This window comes from Passer domesticus, chromosome 21 (genome assembly GCF_036417665.1).
Source record: "Passer domesticus isolate bPasDom1 chromosome 21, bPasDom1.hap1, whole genome shotgun sequence".
NCBI classification, from domain to species: Eukaryota; Metazoa; Chordata; class Aves; order Passeriformes; family Passeridae; genus Passer; species Passer domesticus.
In genome coordinates this window covers 2,150,568-2,167,225 of record NC_087494.1, presented here as the reverse complement: position 1 = coordinate 2,167,225, position 16,658 = coordinate 2,150,568, and the positions used below count along the sequence as shown (strand labels likewise).

Below are 16,658 nucleotides of genomic sequence, written 5' to 3'. Positions count from 1 at the left end.
CCTCTGAGGTGTCAGTGCAAGGTCACTGTCTCCTACAGGCCATCACCACGAGGTCACTGTCCCCTCCAGGCCATCACCGTGGTGGCACTGTCTCCTACAGGCTATCACCACGAGGTCACTGTCCCCTCCAGGCCATCACCGTGGTGGCACTGTCCTCTCCAGGCCATCACCACGAGGTCACTGTCCCCTCCAGCCCATCAGCATGAAGGCACCGTCCCCTCCGAGATGTCACCACGGAGTCATTGTCCCCTCCCAGATGTCACCACGAAGGTCCCGTCCCCTCCGAGATGTCACCACGGAGGCATTGTCCCCTCGCAGCTGTCACCACGGGGCCACCGCCCCCTCTGAGTTGTCCCCGCGGGGCAGACGAGGGTCCCTGTCCCCGCCTCCAGCCCTGGTGGTGGCATTGTCCCCACCACGTGTCCCCGGGCGGGGACAGGGCAGGGCAGGACCCCGTCCCCTCCCCGCCGCCTCCTCGCCGAGCGGGCTTGGAGCAGCTCCAGGGGAAAAAACAGCGACTTTGGGCCACATCCGCCGGGCGGGGACGTGCGACACCGCACGGGCCCGGGGCTGGCACACGCCCAGCCCCGCGGTGGCACCGGGGACAGGACCGGGGCCAGGAAGGGCACTGCGGGTGGCAGCAATGGGGGGCAGGGGGGGCTGGCAGCGCCCGGGCAGAGCATCCCCCGTGCCTGTGGTACCCACGGCGCCAGCACCGGAGGGTCCCCGAGGGTCCCCGGAGTGTCCCTGGAGTGCCCAGAGGATCTCTGGAGTGCCCAGACGGGTGCCCGGGGGTCCCAGAGGATACTCAGGGGTGTCCAGAGTGTCCCCGGGGGTGTCCAGAGTGTCCCCGGGGGTGCCCAGACTGTCCCCGGGGGTGCCCAGAGGGTTACCAGGGGTGCCCAGAGGGTTCCCAGGGGTGCCCAGAGGGGTGCCCGGGGGTGCCCAGGTTCCAGCCCTTCACCCTCCGGACACCCCCTGGCTGTGCCCCGGGGTGTCGCACGCTGTCCCCCTCCCCTGGCAGGAAGCCGCCCGCCCAGGAGGCCTCGGGCAGGAAGGAAGTCACTCGGGGGTTTTTTATCTCTCCTTCGCTCGCAGCCACCTACGCAGCCCCAGAGCCCCGACCTGGCAGCGCAGCCCCCCCGGGACCCCTCCCCAGGCCCGCAGAGGTACCGGGGGGGCTGCGGGGGGCGGCCAGGCCGGGATGGGACCGGGATGGGACCGGGATGGGACCGGGATGGGGCTGGGATGGAGCCGGGGATGGAAACGGGATGGAACTGGGATGGAACTGGGGTGGAGCCGGGGATGGAACTGGGATGGAGCCGGGGGTGGAAACGGGATGGAACTGAGATGGAACTGGGAGGGAGTCGGGGATGGAACCGGGATGGGACCGGGATGGGGCTGGGATGGAACTGGGATGGAGCTGGGATGGAACTGGGGTGGAGCCAGGGATGGAACTGGGATGGAGTCGGGATGGAACCGGGGTGGGACCGGAATGGGGCTGAGATGGAACTGGGATGGAGCCGGGGATGGAACTGGGAATGGGGCTGGGATGGAGCCGGGGATGGAAACGGGATGGAACTGGGATGGAAACGGGATGGAGCTGGGATGGAGCTGGGTCCCCCCCTGCTCACACCGGGAGCGCCGAGGCAGAGGAGGAGCAGCCGGGAGCGTTGGACAGGCTGGGAGAGGGGGGGGATATCCAACCGCGTGCCTCAGTTTCCCCTCCCTCCTTCCCAGCAGGGGCCCATGGCAGCCCTGCGGGCGCTGCTGCGCGGTTCGACCGCGGCGAGGATGATGAGGGTGGGACCAGGGGCTCACTCCCATCCTCCCTTTCCTTGCAGCGCCCGCCATGGCCCCGCTGGGCGAGAAGACGCCGCTGATCGGGGGCCGCTCCTGCAGCCTCTCGTCGGCCGAGAGCGGCACCCTGCAGGTGCTGCTGTACCACCGGGCCCCCGCCCCGCCGCGGGCCCCGGGCAGCGCCGCGGGCACGCTCAGCTTCACCTTCGGCGAGTACACGGCCGAGGAGCTCTGCGTGCGCGCTGCCAAGGCCTGCGGTGAGCGCCGGGCACCCGCGGCAAGGGCACCCGCCGGGGACAGGGGGCAGATGGGTGCGGGGTTCGGTTTGTGGGGACGGGGTCCTGCGGGTGGGCACGGGGTCCTGGGGGTGGGTGTGGGGTCCTGGGGGTGGGTAGAGGGTCCTGGGGGTGGGTAGGGGGTCCTGGGGGTGGGCACGGGGTCCTGGGGGTGGGAATGGGGTCCTGGGTGTGGGGTCCTGGGGGTGGGTAGAGGGTCCTGGGGGTGGGGATGGGGTCCTGGATAAGAGAATGGGGTCCTGGGGGTGGGTAGGGGATCCTGGGTGTGGGTGTGGGGTCCTGGGGGTGGGTAGGGGGTTCTGGGGGTGGGGATGGGGTCCTGGGTGTGGGTATGAGGTCCTGGGGGTGGGGATGGGGTCCTGGATAAGAGAATGGGGTCCTGGATAAGAGAATGGGGTCTTGGATGTGGGAATGGGGTCCTGGGTGTGGGTATGGGGTCCTGGGGGTGGGTAGGGGGTCCTGGGTGTGGGCACGGGGTCCTGGTTGTGGGGATGGGGTCCTGGGTGTGGGTATGAGGTCCTGGGGGTGGGGATGGGGTTCTGGATAAGAGAATGAGGTCCTGGATAAGAGAATGGGGTCCTGGGTGTGGGTATGGGGTCCTGGGGGTGGGTAGAGGGTCCTGGGGGTAGGGATGGGGTCCTGGATGTGGGAATGGGGTCCTGGGGGTGCAGATGGGGTCCTTGGGCTGGGGATGGGGTCCTGGGTGTGGGAATGGGGTCCTGTGCTCATCCTCAGCAGGGAATTCTGGCTGTGGACTCAGGATCCCCAGCAGTGGGGTTTGTGTCCTGGCTGTGGGGTTTGTGTCCTGGCTGTGGGGTTTGTGTCCTGGCTGTGGGGTTTGTGTCCTGGCTGTGGGGTTTGTGTCCTGGCTGTGCACTTGGTGTCCAGTCGTGAGCTCAGGATCCCGCGGATGGGTTCAGGGTCCCGAGCACACCCTCCACTGGGGATCCTGGCCGTGGCTGTGGGGTCTCAGCCCCGAGCTGAGGCCCTGGCCACGGGCTCGGGTGCCAGCCCCTGTCGGTGCCCAGGCGTGCTGCCCGTGTGCCACCCGCTCTTCGCCCTGGCCACGGAGGACCTGAGCTGCTGGTTCCCCCCCAACCACGTGTTCACCGTGGACGAGTCCTGCAGCCAGGTCGTGGTGTACAGGCTCAGGTGCAGCTCCCCCCGGTCCCTGGCAGCTCCTGGGGTCGTGCTCTCGGGGGACGCAGCGCTGAGACCCCTCCTCTGTCCCCAGCAGGTTTTTCTTCCCCAACTGGTGCGGACTGGGACAGTCCCACCGCTTCCAGCTGCTGAACGGCCAAGCCAGCCCCGTCCTGGATTACCCCGTCATTGATTACCTGTTCGCCCAGGTGAGCACTGCCAGCCTGCCTCCTCCTCCTCATTGTCATCATCATCATCATCATCATCATCATCATCATCATCATCATCATCATCATCATCATCATTATCCCCGGGCTCTCTTTGTTGCCTGTGGAGACCGGGATGATGGATGCTGGGGGTGTTTTTGGGGTGCTCTGACCCCTCTCTTCTTCTTCCGCTTCTTCTTCTTCTTCTTCTTCTTCTTCTTCTTCTTCTTCTTCTTCTTCTTCTTCTTCTTCTTCTTCTTCTTCTTCTTCTTCTTCTTCTTCTTCTTCTTCTTCTTCCGCTTCTTCTTCTTCTTCTTCTTCTTCTTCTTCTTCTTCTTCTTCTTCTTCTTCTTCCTCTTCTTCTTCTTCTTCCTCTTCCTCTTCCTCTTCCGCTTCTTCTTCTTCTTCTTCTTCTTCTTCTTCTTCTTCTTCTTCCTCTTCTTCTTCTTCTTCCTCTTCCTCTTCCTCTTCCGCTTCTTCTTCTTCCTCTTCTTCTTCTTCTTCTTCTTCTTCTTCTTCTTCTTCTTCTTCTTCCTCTTCTTCTTCTTCTTCTTCTTCTTCTTCTTCTTCTTCTTCCTCTTCTTCTTCTTCTTCTTCTTCTTCTTCTTCTTCTTCTTCTTCTTCCTCTTCTTCTTCTTCTTCCTCTTCTTCTTCCTCTTCTTCTTCCTCTTCTTCTTCTTCTTCTTCTTCTTCTTCTTCTTCTTCTTCTTCTTCTTCTTCTTCTTCTTCTTCTTCTTCCTCTTCCTGTTCTTCCTCTTCCTCCTCCTCTTCCTCCTCCTCTTCCTCCATCCCCTGAAGGGGACACACCCCGGTGATGGGGAAGCAGAGCCTGGGCAGGATGTGACTCCTGGTGGCTCTGGGACACAAGGGGGACACGGGGGTGTCTGGGGGGTCTCAGGAGGTGACAGAGCCTCCCCGAGCCTCGTGCCCTTCCAGTCCCGCAGTGATTTCATCGGGGGCCGCGTGGCCGTGGGGCTGAGCCTGCCCACGCAGGAGCAGTGCCTGAGCCTGGCCGTGCTGGACATGCTGCGCATCGCCAGGGAGCAGCGGCAGAGCCCCGCGCAGGTCTGCAGCCACGTCAGGTGAGAGCGGGCACAGCGGCACCCGCGGGGCAGCGTGACACCCACAGGACAGTGTGACACCCCTGGGGACAGCCCGGCATGGCTGGGGACAGCCTGAAACCCATGGGGACAGTGTGACACCCATGGGGACAGTGTGACACCCCTGGGGACAGTGTGACACCCCTGGGGACAGCCTGAAACCCATGGGGACAGTGTGACACCCCTGGGGACAGTGTGACACCCATGGGGACAGCCTGAAACCCATGGGGACAGTGTGACACCCATGGGGACAGCCCGGCATGGCTGGGGACAGCCTGAAACCCATGGGGACAGGGTGACACCCCTGGGGACAGCCCGGCATGGCTGGGGACAGCCTGAAACCCATGGGGACAGTGTGACACCCATGGGGACAGCCTGAAACCCATGGGGACAGGGTGACACCCACAGGACAGTGTGACACCCCTAGGGACAGCCCGGCATGGCTGGGGACAGCCTGAAACCCATGGGGACAGGGTGACACCCCTAGGGACAGCCCGGCATGGCTGGGGACAGCCTGAAACCCATGGGGACAGTGTGACACCCATGGGGACAGTGTGACACCCATGGGGACAGGGTGACACCCCTGGGGACAGCACGGCATGGCTGGGGACAGCCTGAAACCCATGGGGACAGTGTCGCACCCCTGGGGACAGTGTGACACCCCTGGGGACACCCCAACACCACTGGGGACAGCCTGAAACCCATGGGGACAATGTGACACACCCAGGGGCAGCCCAGCATGACCGGGGACAGTCTGAATCCCACAGGGACACCCCAACACCCACGGGGACAGTGTGACATCCTGAATCCCATGTGTGGCACCCCTGGGGACAACCTGAATCCCATGGGGACAGTGTGACACCCCCGGTGACACTCCTGTCCCCTCAGCTACAAGTCGTGCCTGCCGGCGCCGCTGCGCTCGCAGATCCAGCAGCACAACTTCGTCACCCGCAAGCGCCTCCGGCGCCGCTTCGGCAAATCGCTGCGGCGCCTGGGGGGCTGCCAGGCGGACGGGCCCCACCTGAAGCTCAAGTACCTGCTGGACCTGGAGCGGCTCCAGCGCCACCGCAGCGAGGAGATTTTCCACGTGCGCTCGCCCGGATCCGCGGCGCCCGTCACCATCCACGTGTCCGGTGACGGCGGCGTGGCCTGGAGCTGCGGCGGCTCCGAGGTGCTGCGGGTGACTGGGTGTGCCGTGAGGAGTTGGGGACAGGGGTTGTCACCCCGGCTGGGTGTGCCGTGAGGAGTTGGGGACGGGGCTGTCACCCTGGCTGGGTGCGCAGTGAGGAGCTGGGGACAGGGTTGTCACCCTGGCTGGGTACTCTGTGAGGAGTTGGGGACGGGGCTGTCACCCTGGCTGGGTGCGCAGTGAGGAGTTGGGGACAGGGTTGTCACCCTGGCTGGGTGCGCAGTGAGGAGTTGGGGACAGGGTTGTCACCCCGGCTGGGTGCGCAGTGAGGAGTTGGGGACAGGGTTGTCACCCCGGCTGGGTGTGCCGTGAGGAGTTGGGGACGGGGCTGTCACCCTGGCTGGGTGTGCCGTGAGGAGTTGGGGACAGGGTTGTCACCCTGGCTGGGTGCTCTGTGAAGAGCCGGGGATGAGGTTGTCACCCCAGTTGTCACCCTGGCTGGGTGCACTGCGGGGAGTTGGGGACGGGGCTGTCACCCTCGTTGTCACCTCGCAGAGCAGCCAGCACTTCTGCGACTTCCCCGACATCGCCGACATCAGCATCAAGCAGGCGCCGAGTCGCGACGGTGGCGCCGTGGAGAACCGGCTGGTCACCGTCACCAAGGCGGACAACCGGGTCCTGGTGAGCTGGGGAAGGCTCGGGGAGCCCCGGGCGGGCTGCGGGGGACAAGGGGGTGACACGGAGGCTGGCACAGGAGGTGGAGTTCGCCACGCTGCGGGAGGCCCGGTCCTTCGTGGCTCTGCTGGATGGGTACTACCGGCTGACGGCGGATGCCCAGCACTACTTCTGCAGGGAGGTGGCACCTCCGCGGCTGCTGGAGGACCTGGAGAACCAGTGCCACGGGCCCATCAGGTGGGTACCGAGCCCCCCTGGGCACCCCGAGCCCGAGGGGACGGCGGGGACAGAGCCACCCCCGGCCCGGGTGGCTCCACACGGGGATCTGTGGGGTTTGGGGGGGTGTGAAATAGGGGTCTTCTCCTCAAGGCAGGTCTCATGAGCTCTTGGAGATTTATTTCACACCTAAGGCAGCTGAGCTACCTCAGAAGGTATAAAATCAGCAGGATGGCTTCTGTGGCCGTGTTAGAAACAAAAAGGTTTTAATAAAAGGCAAAATAACAAAGCTCTTTACAGTGAAAAAAAAGAGCCAGGTGCCAGAGGTTCTTGTGTAAAACACCTCACAAAGGCCGTTAGTTTCTTTGTTCTCTTCCTTTTCTAGTAAATTGTCAGGCGGGACTTTTTGGCTCCTGCCCAGTTGGCCATCCCTAAGTTTGAGGTGAAGTCCCCAAGGTCCATGAGGAGAGAAACTTCTGGGCTTTTTTCCTTTTTGAGGAGACCAAGGACACTTTTGTCACTCCATCAACAAGGGGCACATTCCCCTAGGGTGGGCACGGGGGTGGGGCACAGGGGGAGGGCACAGGGGGGTGCCCGCGATGTCCCCAAGGGCCACCACGGCCATCCCTGCCCTTGGCAGCGCCGAGTTCGCGGTGAGCAGGCTGGAGGCGGCCGGGGGGGCCCCGGGGCTGTTCCTGCTGCGCCGCAGCCCCCAGGACTTCGACAGTTACCTGCTGACCGTGTGCGTGCAGGTGAGACCCCCGGGCAGGGGGGCTTGGGGGGGCCACGGCCGCGGCACGGGAGGGCGGCACGGCCCTGGCACCGGTGGGGCGGTGACATGAGGATGGTGACACGAGGACGGTGCCACCCGCGGTGTCCCTTTGCGGCAGGAGGGGTTTGGGGGGGTCCCGGGGGTCTCCCCGGTGCTGACCCCGGTGCTTGCCCCCCCAGACCCGCTCCGGCCGGGATTACAAGCGGTGCCGGATCCGCCGGGACGAGGACGGGCACTGGTGGCTCTCGGGGGGTGGCGCGGAGGTTCGGCAGCCTGCGGGAGCTGCTGGGCACCTACGGGCACCGCGGGCTGCAGGCGGAGGGGGCACCCATGCGCCTGGAGCTGGCCTGTCCCCCCCGGCCCAAAGGTGACACCGCGGGGCATGGCAGAGCGCGCTGTGAGGTCACAGAGAGGCTGTGATGTCACAGAGTGAGCTGTGATGTCACAGAGAGGCTGTGATGTCACAGAGTGGATGTGATGTCACAGAGCGAGCTGTGAAGTCACAGAGTGTGCTGTGATGTCACAGAGTGGCTGTGATGTCACAGAGCGGATGTGATGTCACAGAGCAGGCTGTGATGTCACAGAGTGGATGTGATGTCACAGAGTGGCTGTGATGTCACAGAGTGGATGTGATGTCACAGAGCTGCTGTGATGTCATAGAGTGGCTGTGATGTCACAGAGTGAGCTGTGATGTCACAGAGTGGCTGTGATGTCACAGAGTGGATGTGATGTCACAGAGTGAGCTGTGACATCACAGAGTGAGCTGTGACATCACCAAACAGCTATGATGTCACAGAGTGGCTGTGATGTCACAGGGCGGGCTGTGATGTCACAGGGTGGCTGTGATGTCACAGAGCTACTGTGATGTCACAGAGAGGCTGTGATGTCACAGAGAGACTGTGACGTCACAGAGTGGCTGTGATGTCACAGAGCGGGCTGTGACGTCACAGGGTGGCTGTGATGTCACAGAGCTACTGTGATGTCACAGAGTGGCTGTGATGTCACAGAGTGAGCTGTGACATCACCAAACAGCTATGACGTCACAGTGCAGATGTGATGTCACAGAGTGGGCTGTGATGTCACAGGGTGGCTGTGATGTCACAGAGCTACTGTGATGTCACAGAGAGGCTGTGATGTCACAGAGTGGCTGTGATGTCACAGGGCGGGCTGTGATGTCACAGGGTGGCTGTGATGTCACAGGGCGGGCTGTGACGTCACAGGGTGGCTGTGTGAGGTCACCAGCTGGGGGTCCCCTGGCCAAGCCCCCCCTCAGGCCCTCTCTGCCCCCAGAGAAGTCCAACCTGCTGATCGTTCGCAGCGGGGTGCCCTGTCCCCCCGGGTCCCCCCCCGTGGCGCGGCGCCGCAGCCTGCACCAGATGATGTTCCACAAGATCGACCCCCAGAGCCTGACACGGGTACGGAGCGGGGCCGGGGGGGGGGCACGGGGGGACAGGCACCCCCGGCAATGTCCCCGTGTCCCCCAGGGCGAGAGCCTGGGCCAGGGCTCCTTCACGCAGATCTACAAGGGCGTCAAACGGGAGCAGGACGAGGAGGACGGGCCCCGCCAGACCCCGGTGGTGCTCAAGGTCATGGACAGCGGCCACCGCAACTGCCTGGAGGTGAGGGGGCGGCGCTGCCACCTCCGCGGTGTCACCTGGGGGTCCCTAAGGCCCGCCCTGAGCCATCTGTCCCTGTCATAGTCCTTCCTGGAGGCCGCCAGCACCATGAGCCAGCTGTCCCACAAGCACCTGGTGCTGCTGCACGGCGTCAGCCTCGGCAAGGACAGTGAGTGCCTGGCGGGGCGGGGGGCCACAGTGCCACCTGGGCACCCCCTGGCCGCGGCCTGGGCACCACCCTGACCCCCCCGGGCGGCCCCCAGGTGTGATGGTGCAGGAGCACGTGCGGCACGGGCCGCTGGACCTGTACCTGCGCAAGCACCGCGGCGCGGTGACCACCGGCTGGAGGCTGACGGTGGCCAAGCAGCTGGCCTACGCCCTCAACTACCTGGTGAGCCCACCGGGGTGGGGAGGGGGTCCCGGGGGTCCTGGGGTGCTGGCCTTGGGGTTCTGCCTCTGGGTGTGGGGTCCTGTGCTCATCCTCCGTGGGGAATCCTGGCTGTGGGCTCTGGATCCCAGCTCTGGGTTTGGGGTCCTGGTTCTGGGTTTGGGGTCCTGGGTTTGGGGTCCTGGGTTTGGGGTCCTGGTTCTGGGTTTGGGGTCCTGTGCTCATCCTCCATGGGGAATCCTGGCTGTGGGCTCTGGATCCCATGTCTGGGTTTGGGGTCCTGGTTCTGGGTTCAGGTTCCTGGTTCTGGGTTTGGGGTCCTGGTTCTGGGTTTGGGGTCTTGGTTCCAAGTATGGGGTCCTGATTCTGGAGTCCTGGTTCTGGGTTTGGGGTCCTGGTTCTGGGTTTGGGGTCTTGGTTCCAAGTATGGGGTCCTGATTCTGGAGTCCTGGTTCTGGGTTTGGGGTCCTGTGCTCATCCTCCGTGGGGAATCCTGGCTGAGGGCTCTGGATCCCAGGTCTGGGTTTGGGGTCCTGGTTCTGGGTTCGGGGTCCTGGTTCCTCATCCCACACCCCACACCCCATGGATCCACAGCCCCCAGTCCATCACCACCCCACAGCCCCCAGCCCACCCCAGTGTGTGGGACCACCCTGAGGGTCCCGGCCCCTCTTCCCCCCATGCAGGAGGACAAGAAGATCCCGCACGGGAACGTCTCTGCTAAGAAGGTTCTGCTGGCCCGGGAGGGGGACATGGCTGGGGGGAGCCCCCCCTTCATCAAACTCAACGACCCCGGGGTCAGCGTCACCGTCCTGGCCCGGGACAGTGAGTCAGGGGTCCTGGGGGGTCCCTGGGGTGCTGGCCTTGGGGTTCTGCCTCTGGGTGTGGGGTCCTGTGCTCATCCTCCGTGGGGAATCCTGGCTGTGGGCTCTGGATCCCAGATCTGGGTTTGGGGTCCTGGGTTTGGGTCCTTGTTCTGAGTTTGGGGTCCTGGTTCTAGGTTTGGGGTCCTGGTTCTGGGTTTGGGGTCCTGTGCCAAGCCAGGTCCTGGCTGTGGGCTCTGAATCCCTTTCACCAAACTCACCCACCCCGGGGTCAGCGTCACCCTCCTGGCCCGGGACAGTGAGTCAGAGGGTCCTGGGGGGTCCTGGGGGTGCCGGGCCCCCCACAGTGGTGCTGAGGGGGGCTGGGCACCCCTCAGTGCTGGTGGAGAGGATCCCGTGGGTGGCCCCCGAGTGTGTTAGTGACCCTGGGAGCCTGGCACTGCCAGCTGACAAGTGGGGCTTCGGAGCCACCCTCTGGGAGATCTTCAGCGGGGGGAACATGCCCCTGAGCCTGCTGGAGCCCCAGAAGGTGAGGCTGATCCCAGCACCCCACTGGATCCTGCCCCATCCCCTTCTATCCCAACCCTCCTGCCCCATCCTGTTCTATCCCAACCCTCCTGCCCCATCCCCTTCTATCCCAACTCTCCTGCCCCATCCCACTGTATCCAAATCCTCCTTCCCCAGCCCTCCTGTCCCTTCCTGCTACATCCCAGCCCTTCTTCTCTGCCCAATCCTATCCCATCCCACCCCAGAAATCCCATCCCATAAATCTCAACCCAAAGATCCCATCCCATAAATCCCATCCCATTCCCTGCTATGGATCCCATCCCACAAATCCCATCCCACAAATCCCATCCCATAAATCCCATAAATCCCATAAATCCCATAAATCCCATAAATCCCATAAATCCCATAAATCCCATACATCCCATCCCATCCCATCCCATCCCATCCCATCCCATCCCATCCCATCCCATCCCATCTCATCCCATCCCATCCCATCCCATCAATCCCATCCCACAAATCCCATCCTACAAATCCCATCCCATAAATCCCATAAATCCCATAAATCCCATAAATCCCATCCCATCCCATCCCATCCCATCCCATCCCATCCCATCCCATCCCATCCCATCTCATCCCATCCCATCCCATCCCATCTCATCCCATCCCATCCCATCCCATCAATCCCATCCCACAAATCCCATCCCACAAATCCCATCCCATAAATCCCATAAATCCCATAAATCCCATAAATCCCATAAATCCCATCCCATCCCATCCCATCCCATCCCATCCCATCCCATCCCATCCCATCCCATCCCATCCCATCTCTCCTGCCCCATCCCTCTGCACCTTCCCCCATCTCGGAGCCGTTCAGGGGCTCTTTGGGGGGTCCCACACCCCCTGACCCCCCTCTCCCCCCCTCTCCCAGAAGCTGGAATTCTACCGGAGCCGCCAGCAGCTGCCGGCCCCGCGCTGGCCGGAGCTGGCGGCGCTGGTGGCGCAGTGCATGGAGTACGAGCCGCCGCGCCGGCCCTGCTTCCGCGCCCTCATCCGCGACCTCAACAGCCTCGTCACCTCCGGTGGGCACGGCAGCGGGCTGGGGGGGCCGCGGGGACCCCGCCGCCGCCTCACCGCCCCCTCCCGCAGACTACGAGCTGCTCTCGGACCTGTCCCCCGCGGATGTGACGCTCCGGGGCGGCTTCTGGGGACGCGAGTCCCTGGCCATGAGCCAGGACCCCGAGCACTTCCAGGAGCGGCACCTCAAGTACATCTCGCTGCTGGGCAAGGTGGGGGCACAGGAGAGACCCCAAAACTCAGCACAGCCACTCTTGCCTTCTGGATTTGGGGTGTGGGAGATCCTGGCTGTGCTGAGAAACAATTCCAGGAAAAACTGAACCCCAAAACTCAGCTCAGCCGCTCTTCCATTCTGGATTTGGGGTGTGGGAGATCCTGGCTGTGCTGAGAAACAATTCCAGGAAAAACTGAACCCCAAAACTCAGCTCAGCCGCTCTTCCCTTCCTGGATTTGGGGTGTGGGAGATCCTGGCTGTGCTGAGAAACAATTCCAGGAGAGACCCCGAACCCCAAAACTCAGCCACTCTTCCCTTCCCATCCCTTTCCAGATGTGGGGTGTGGGAAATCCTGGCTGTGCTGAGAAACAATTCCAGGAAATACTGAACCCCAAAACTCAGCTCAGCCACTCTTCTCTTCCTGGATTTGGGGTGTGGGAGATCCTGGCTGTGCTGAGAAACAATTCCAGGAAAAACTGAACCCCAAAACTCAGCTCAGCCGCTCTTCCCTTCCTGGATTTGGGGTGTGGGAGATCCTGGCTGTGCTGAGAAACAATTCCAGGAAAAACTGAACCCCACAACTCAGCTCAGCTGCTCTTCCCTTCCCGGATTTGGGGTGTGGGAGATCCTGGCTGTGCTGAGAAACAATTCCAGGAAAAACTGAACCCCAAAACTCAGCTCAGCCTCTCTTCCCTTCTGGATTTGGGGTGTGGGAGATCCTGGCTGTGCTGAGAAACAATTCCCCTCTGTGTGGGGGATTTTGGGGGGATGAGGCACTGGGAATTGGGGGGCACCCCAACATCCAGTTCCCTGCATCCAGGGGAATTTTGGGAGCGTGGAGCTGTGCCGCTACGACCCCCTGGGTGACAGCACGGGCGAGCTGGTGGCGGTGAAGAAGCTGCAGCAGGATTCGGCCAAGGAAATTCGGGATTTCGAGCGGGAGATCCAAATCCTGCACTCGCTGCAGCACGACTTCATCGTCCGGTACCGGGGCGTTTGCTACAGCCGGGGTGAGCTGGGAATGGGGCAGGGAATGGGGCAGGAATGGGGCAGGGAATGGGGCTGGAAATGGGCAGGGAATGGGGCAGGAATGGGGCTGGGAAGGGGGCTGGGAATGGGGCAGGGAATGGGGCTGGGAATGGGGCAGGGAATGGGGCTGGGAATGGTGCAGGAATGGGGCTGGGAATAGGGCTGGGAATGGGGCAGGAATGGGGCAGGGAATGGAGCTGGGAATGAAGAGGGAATGGGGCAGGGAATGGGGGGAGGAATAGGGCAGGGAATGGGGCTGGGAATGGGCAGGGAATGGGGCAGGAATGGGGCTGGGAATGGGGCTGGGAATGGGGCAGGAATGGAGCGGGAATGGAGCTGGGAATGAAGAGGGAATGGGGCAGGGAATGGGGGGAGGAATAGGGCAGGGAATAGAGCTGGGAATGGGGCAGGGAATGGGGCAGGAATGGGGCTGGGAATGGTGCAGGAATGGGCTGGGAATGGGATGGGGAATGGGGAGGGAATGGGGCAAGAATGGGGCTGGGAATGGGCTGGGAATGGGGCAGGAATGGTGCAGGAATGGGGCAAGAATTGGGCTGGGAATGGGACAGGGAACGGGGCAGGGATCCCCGATCCCGGCTCCGGCCATCCCGGTGCTGGATGTGGCCGCAGGGATGCGCGGGCTGCGGCTGGTGATGGAATTCCTGCCCAACGGCTGCCTGCGGGATTTCCTGCAGAAGAACCAGCCCCGCCTGGAGCACAGGACGCTGCTCCTCTACGCCTGGCAGATCTGCAAGGTGGGGAAACGGGGGCGCTGCTGCCCCGGGATGGGGCTGGAGCCGTGCCGTGGGTCAGCCGCGGGTCGTGGGCCAGCCCCGGGTCCTGTCCCTGCCAGCGGCTCCGTCCTGGCCGGAGCAATGCCACGGGTCACCCAAGGGTCACTGTCCAGCCCTGGGGATGCTGCAGGATCCTGTCCCTGCCAGCAGCTGCGTCCCGGTGCCACCCTCACCCCGGGGGCTGTGCTCCAGCCGGGATGAGCCCCCAGGGACCCTCCCCGGGGGTTCCCCAGCCCTGGGGACGCTGCCGTGTCCCCGCTCCCCGCCAGCAGCCGCCTCCCGGCAGGGCATGGAGTACCTGGGGGCGCAGCGCTGCGTGCACCGGGACCTGGCCAGCAGGAACATCCTGGTGGAGAGCGACAGCCACGTCAAGATCGGCGACTTCGGGCTGGCCAAGCTGCTCCCGCAGGACAAGGATTACTACGTGGTGCGGGAGCCCGGCCAGAGCCCCGTTTTCTGGTGAGGGGGGCACACGGGGAGGGCTGGAATTCCAGGGGATCCAGGGCTCAGGATCCGCTTTTCCCAGGACTCAGAATCTGCTTTTCCCAGAGCTCAGGATCCCCTTTTCCAGGGGCTCAAAACCCGTTTTTCAGGGGACTCAGGATCAGGGGTTCAGGATCTCCTTTTCTCAGGGCTCAGAACCCATTTTTCCTGGGGCTCAGAACCCATTTTTCCTGGAGCTTAGAACCCGCTTTTCCGGGGACTCAGGATCCCCTTTTCCTAGAGATCAGAACCCGTTTTTCCCGAGGCTCAGAACCCGCTTTTCCCCAGGCTCAGAACTAATTTTTCCCAGAGCTCAGAACCCCCTTCTCCTGGAGCTCAGGATCCCCTTTTCCCAGAGCTCAGAACCGGTTTTTCCCAGAGCTCAGAACCCGTTTTTCCCGGGGCAGGTACGCTCCGGAATCCCTGGCTGACAACATCTTCTCCTGCGCCTCCGACACCTGGAGCTTCGGGGTGCTCCTCTACGAGCTCTTCACCTACAGCTCCAAGAGCAAGAGCCCCTCGGAGGTGACGTTTCCCTGGAAAGGAGGAGCCATTCCCTCTGGGACCAGCCCCCCGCAGCCCTCGCGGTGTCCCGGGTGTCCCGGAGCTCACGGGTGTCCTGGAGCTCATGAATGTCCCCCATGCTCCCCAATATCCCGGTGCTGCCGAGTGTCCCGGAGCTCATGGATATCCCGGAGCTCATGGATGTCCCAGTGCTCCCAGGTGTCCCAGAGATCTCAGGTGTCCCAGAGCTCCTGGCTGTCCCGGAGCTCATGAATGTCCTGGAACTCCCGGGTGTCCCGGTGCTCCCCAATATCCCAATGTTCCTGGGTGTCCTGGAGCTCATGGATGTCCCAGTGCTCCCCGATGTCCCAGTGCTCCCGGGTGTCCCGGTTCTCCTGGCTGTCCCAGTGCTCCTGGCTGTCCCAGTGCTCCCGGGTGTCCCGGTTCTCCCGGCTGTCCCGGTTCTCCCCCCGGCTGTCCCGGTGCTCCCGGGTGTCCCGGTTCTCCCGGCTGTCCTGGTGCTCCCGGCTGTCCCGGTGCTCCCAGCTGTCCCAGTGTTCCCGGCTGTCCCGGTTCTCCCGGCTGTCCCGGTGCTCCCGGCTGTCCCGGTTCTCCCGGCTGTCCCGGTGCTCCCGGCTGTCCCGGTTCTCCCGGCTGTCCCGGCGCTCCCGGCTGTCCCGGTGCTCCCGGCTGTCCCGGTTCTCCCGGCTCTCCCGGCGCTGACGGCTGTCCCGGTTCTCCCGGCTGTCCCGGTTCTCCCGGCTGTCCCGGTGCTCCCGGCTGTCCCGGTTCTCCCGGGTATCCCGGCGCTGACGGCTGTCCCCGTGCCCGCAGGAATTCCTGCGGATGATGGGCACCGCGAGGCCGCCGCAGATCATCTGCCACCTGCTGGAGCTCCTCAAGGACAACCGGCGGCTCCCGGCCCCCGCCGGCTGTCCCTCGGAGGTGACACCGCTGCCCGGGGGCTGGCGGGGGGTCCCCGCGGTGCCACCCTCCCCTGATGTCCCCGCTGTGTCCCTTGTCCCCCCCAGGTGTACGCGCTGATGATGAGCTGCTGGGCCTTCGCCCCCGGCTCCAGACCCACTTTTGGGGAGCTGTCCCCCAAAATCGAGGCTCTGCGGGATGGGCGGAGCAAAACTCGGGGGTAGCGCCCCCCCCAGAGTGGCACCGGGACCCCCAAGCCGCGGTGATGCTGCCCTGTGCTTTGGGGGGGCACTGAGGGGGGACACAGCCCCCAGCCCCCCTTTCCCACATCACAGCCCCCCTCCCATCCCTTCGGCTTTTCCCCCTTTTTTCCTTGCCCTCCCCCTCCATGGCAGAATTGGGATGGGAATATGGGATTTATGGAGATACGGGATTTATGGAAATATGGGAACACAGGATTTATGGGATTTATGGGAATGTGGGAATATGGGATTTATGGAATTATGGGAATATGGGATTTATGGAAATATGGGATTTATGGAAATATGGGAATATAGGATTTATGGGATTTATGGGAATATGAGATTTTGGGAATATGGGATTTATGGAATTATGGGAATATGGGATTTATGGAAATATGGGAATACAGGATTTATGGGATTTATGGGATTTATGGGAATATGGGATTTATGGGAATATGGGATTTATGGAATTATGGGAATATGGGATTTATGGGAATATGGGATTTATGGGAATATGGGATTTATGGAATTATGGGAATATGGGATTTATGGAATTATGGGAATATGGGATTTATGGAAATATGGGATTATGGGATTTATGGGAATATGGAAATATGGGAATATGTGATTTATGGGAATATGGGATTTATGGGATTTATAAGATTTATGGGATTTATGGGAATATGGGATTTATGGGATTGGCGCCGTGGCAGGAAGGAGGCAGCAGC

The 16,658-nt window shown here is 62.7% G+C and overlaps 1 protein-coding gene across 1 annotated transcript; it reads left to right on the top strand.

Annotated features, from left to right (window-relative positions):
- The first annotated feature begins 564 nt into the window (after nt 1-564).
- JAK3 (Janus kinase 3) lies at nt 565-16,622 on the top strand. Its single transcript, XM_064396226.1, is given in 25 exon segments — nt 565-1,169; nt 1,845-2,057; nt 3,125-3,248; nt 3,334-3,445; nt 4,379-4,524; nt 5,431-5,713; nt 6,227-6,352; nt 6,426-6,583; nt 7,203-7,314; nt 7,514-7,582; nt 7,584-7,701; nt 8,625-8,749; nt 8,819-8,953; nt 9,035-9,119; nt 9,214-9,341; nt 10,022-10,160; nt 10,537-10,688; nt 11,595-11,745; nt 11,813-11,952; nt 12,775-12,964; nt 13,614-13,738; nt 14,064-14,236; nt 14,668-14,785; nt 15,599-15,709; nt 15,796-16,622. Coding segments are annotated over 25 exon segments (3,876 nt in total). The 5' UTR covers nt 565-643; the 3' UTR covers nt 15,913-16,622.
- Nucleotides 16,623-16,658: the final 36 nt, after the last annotated feature.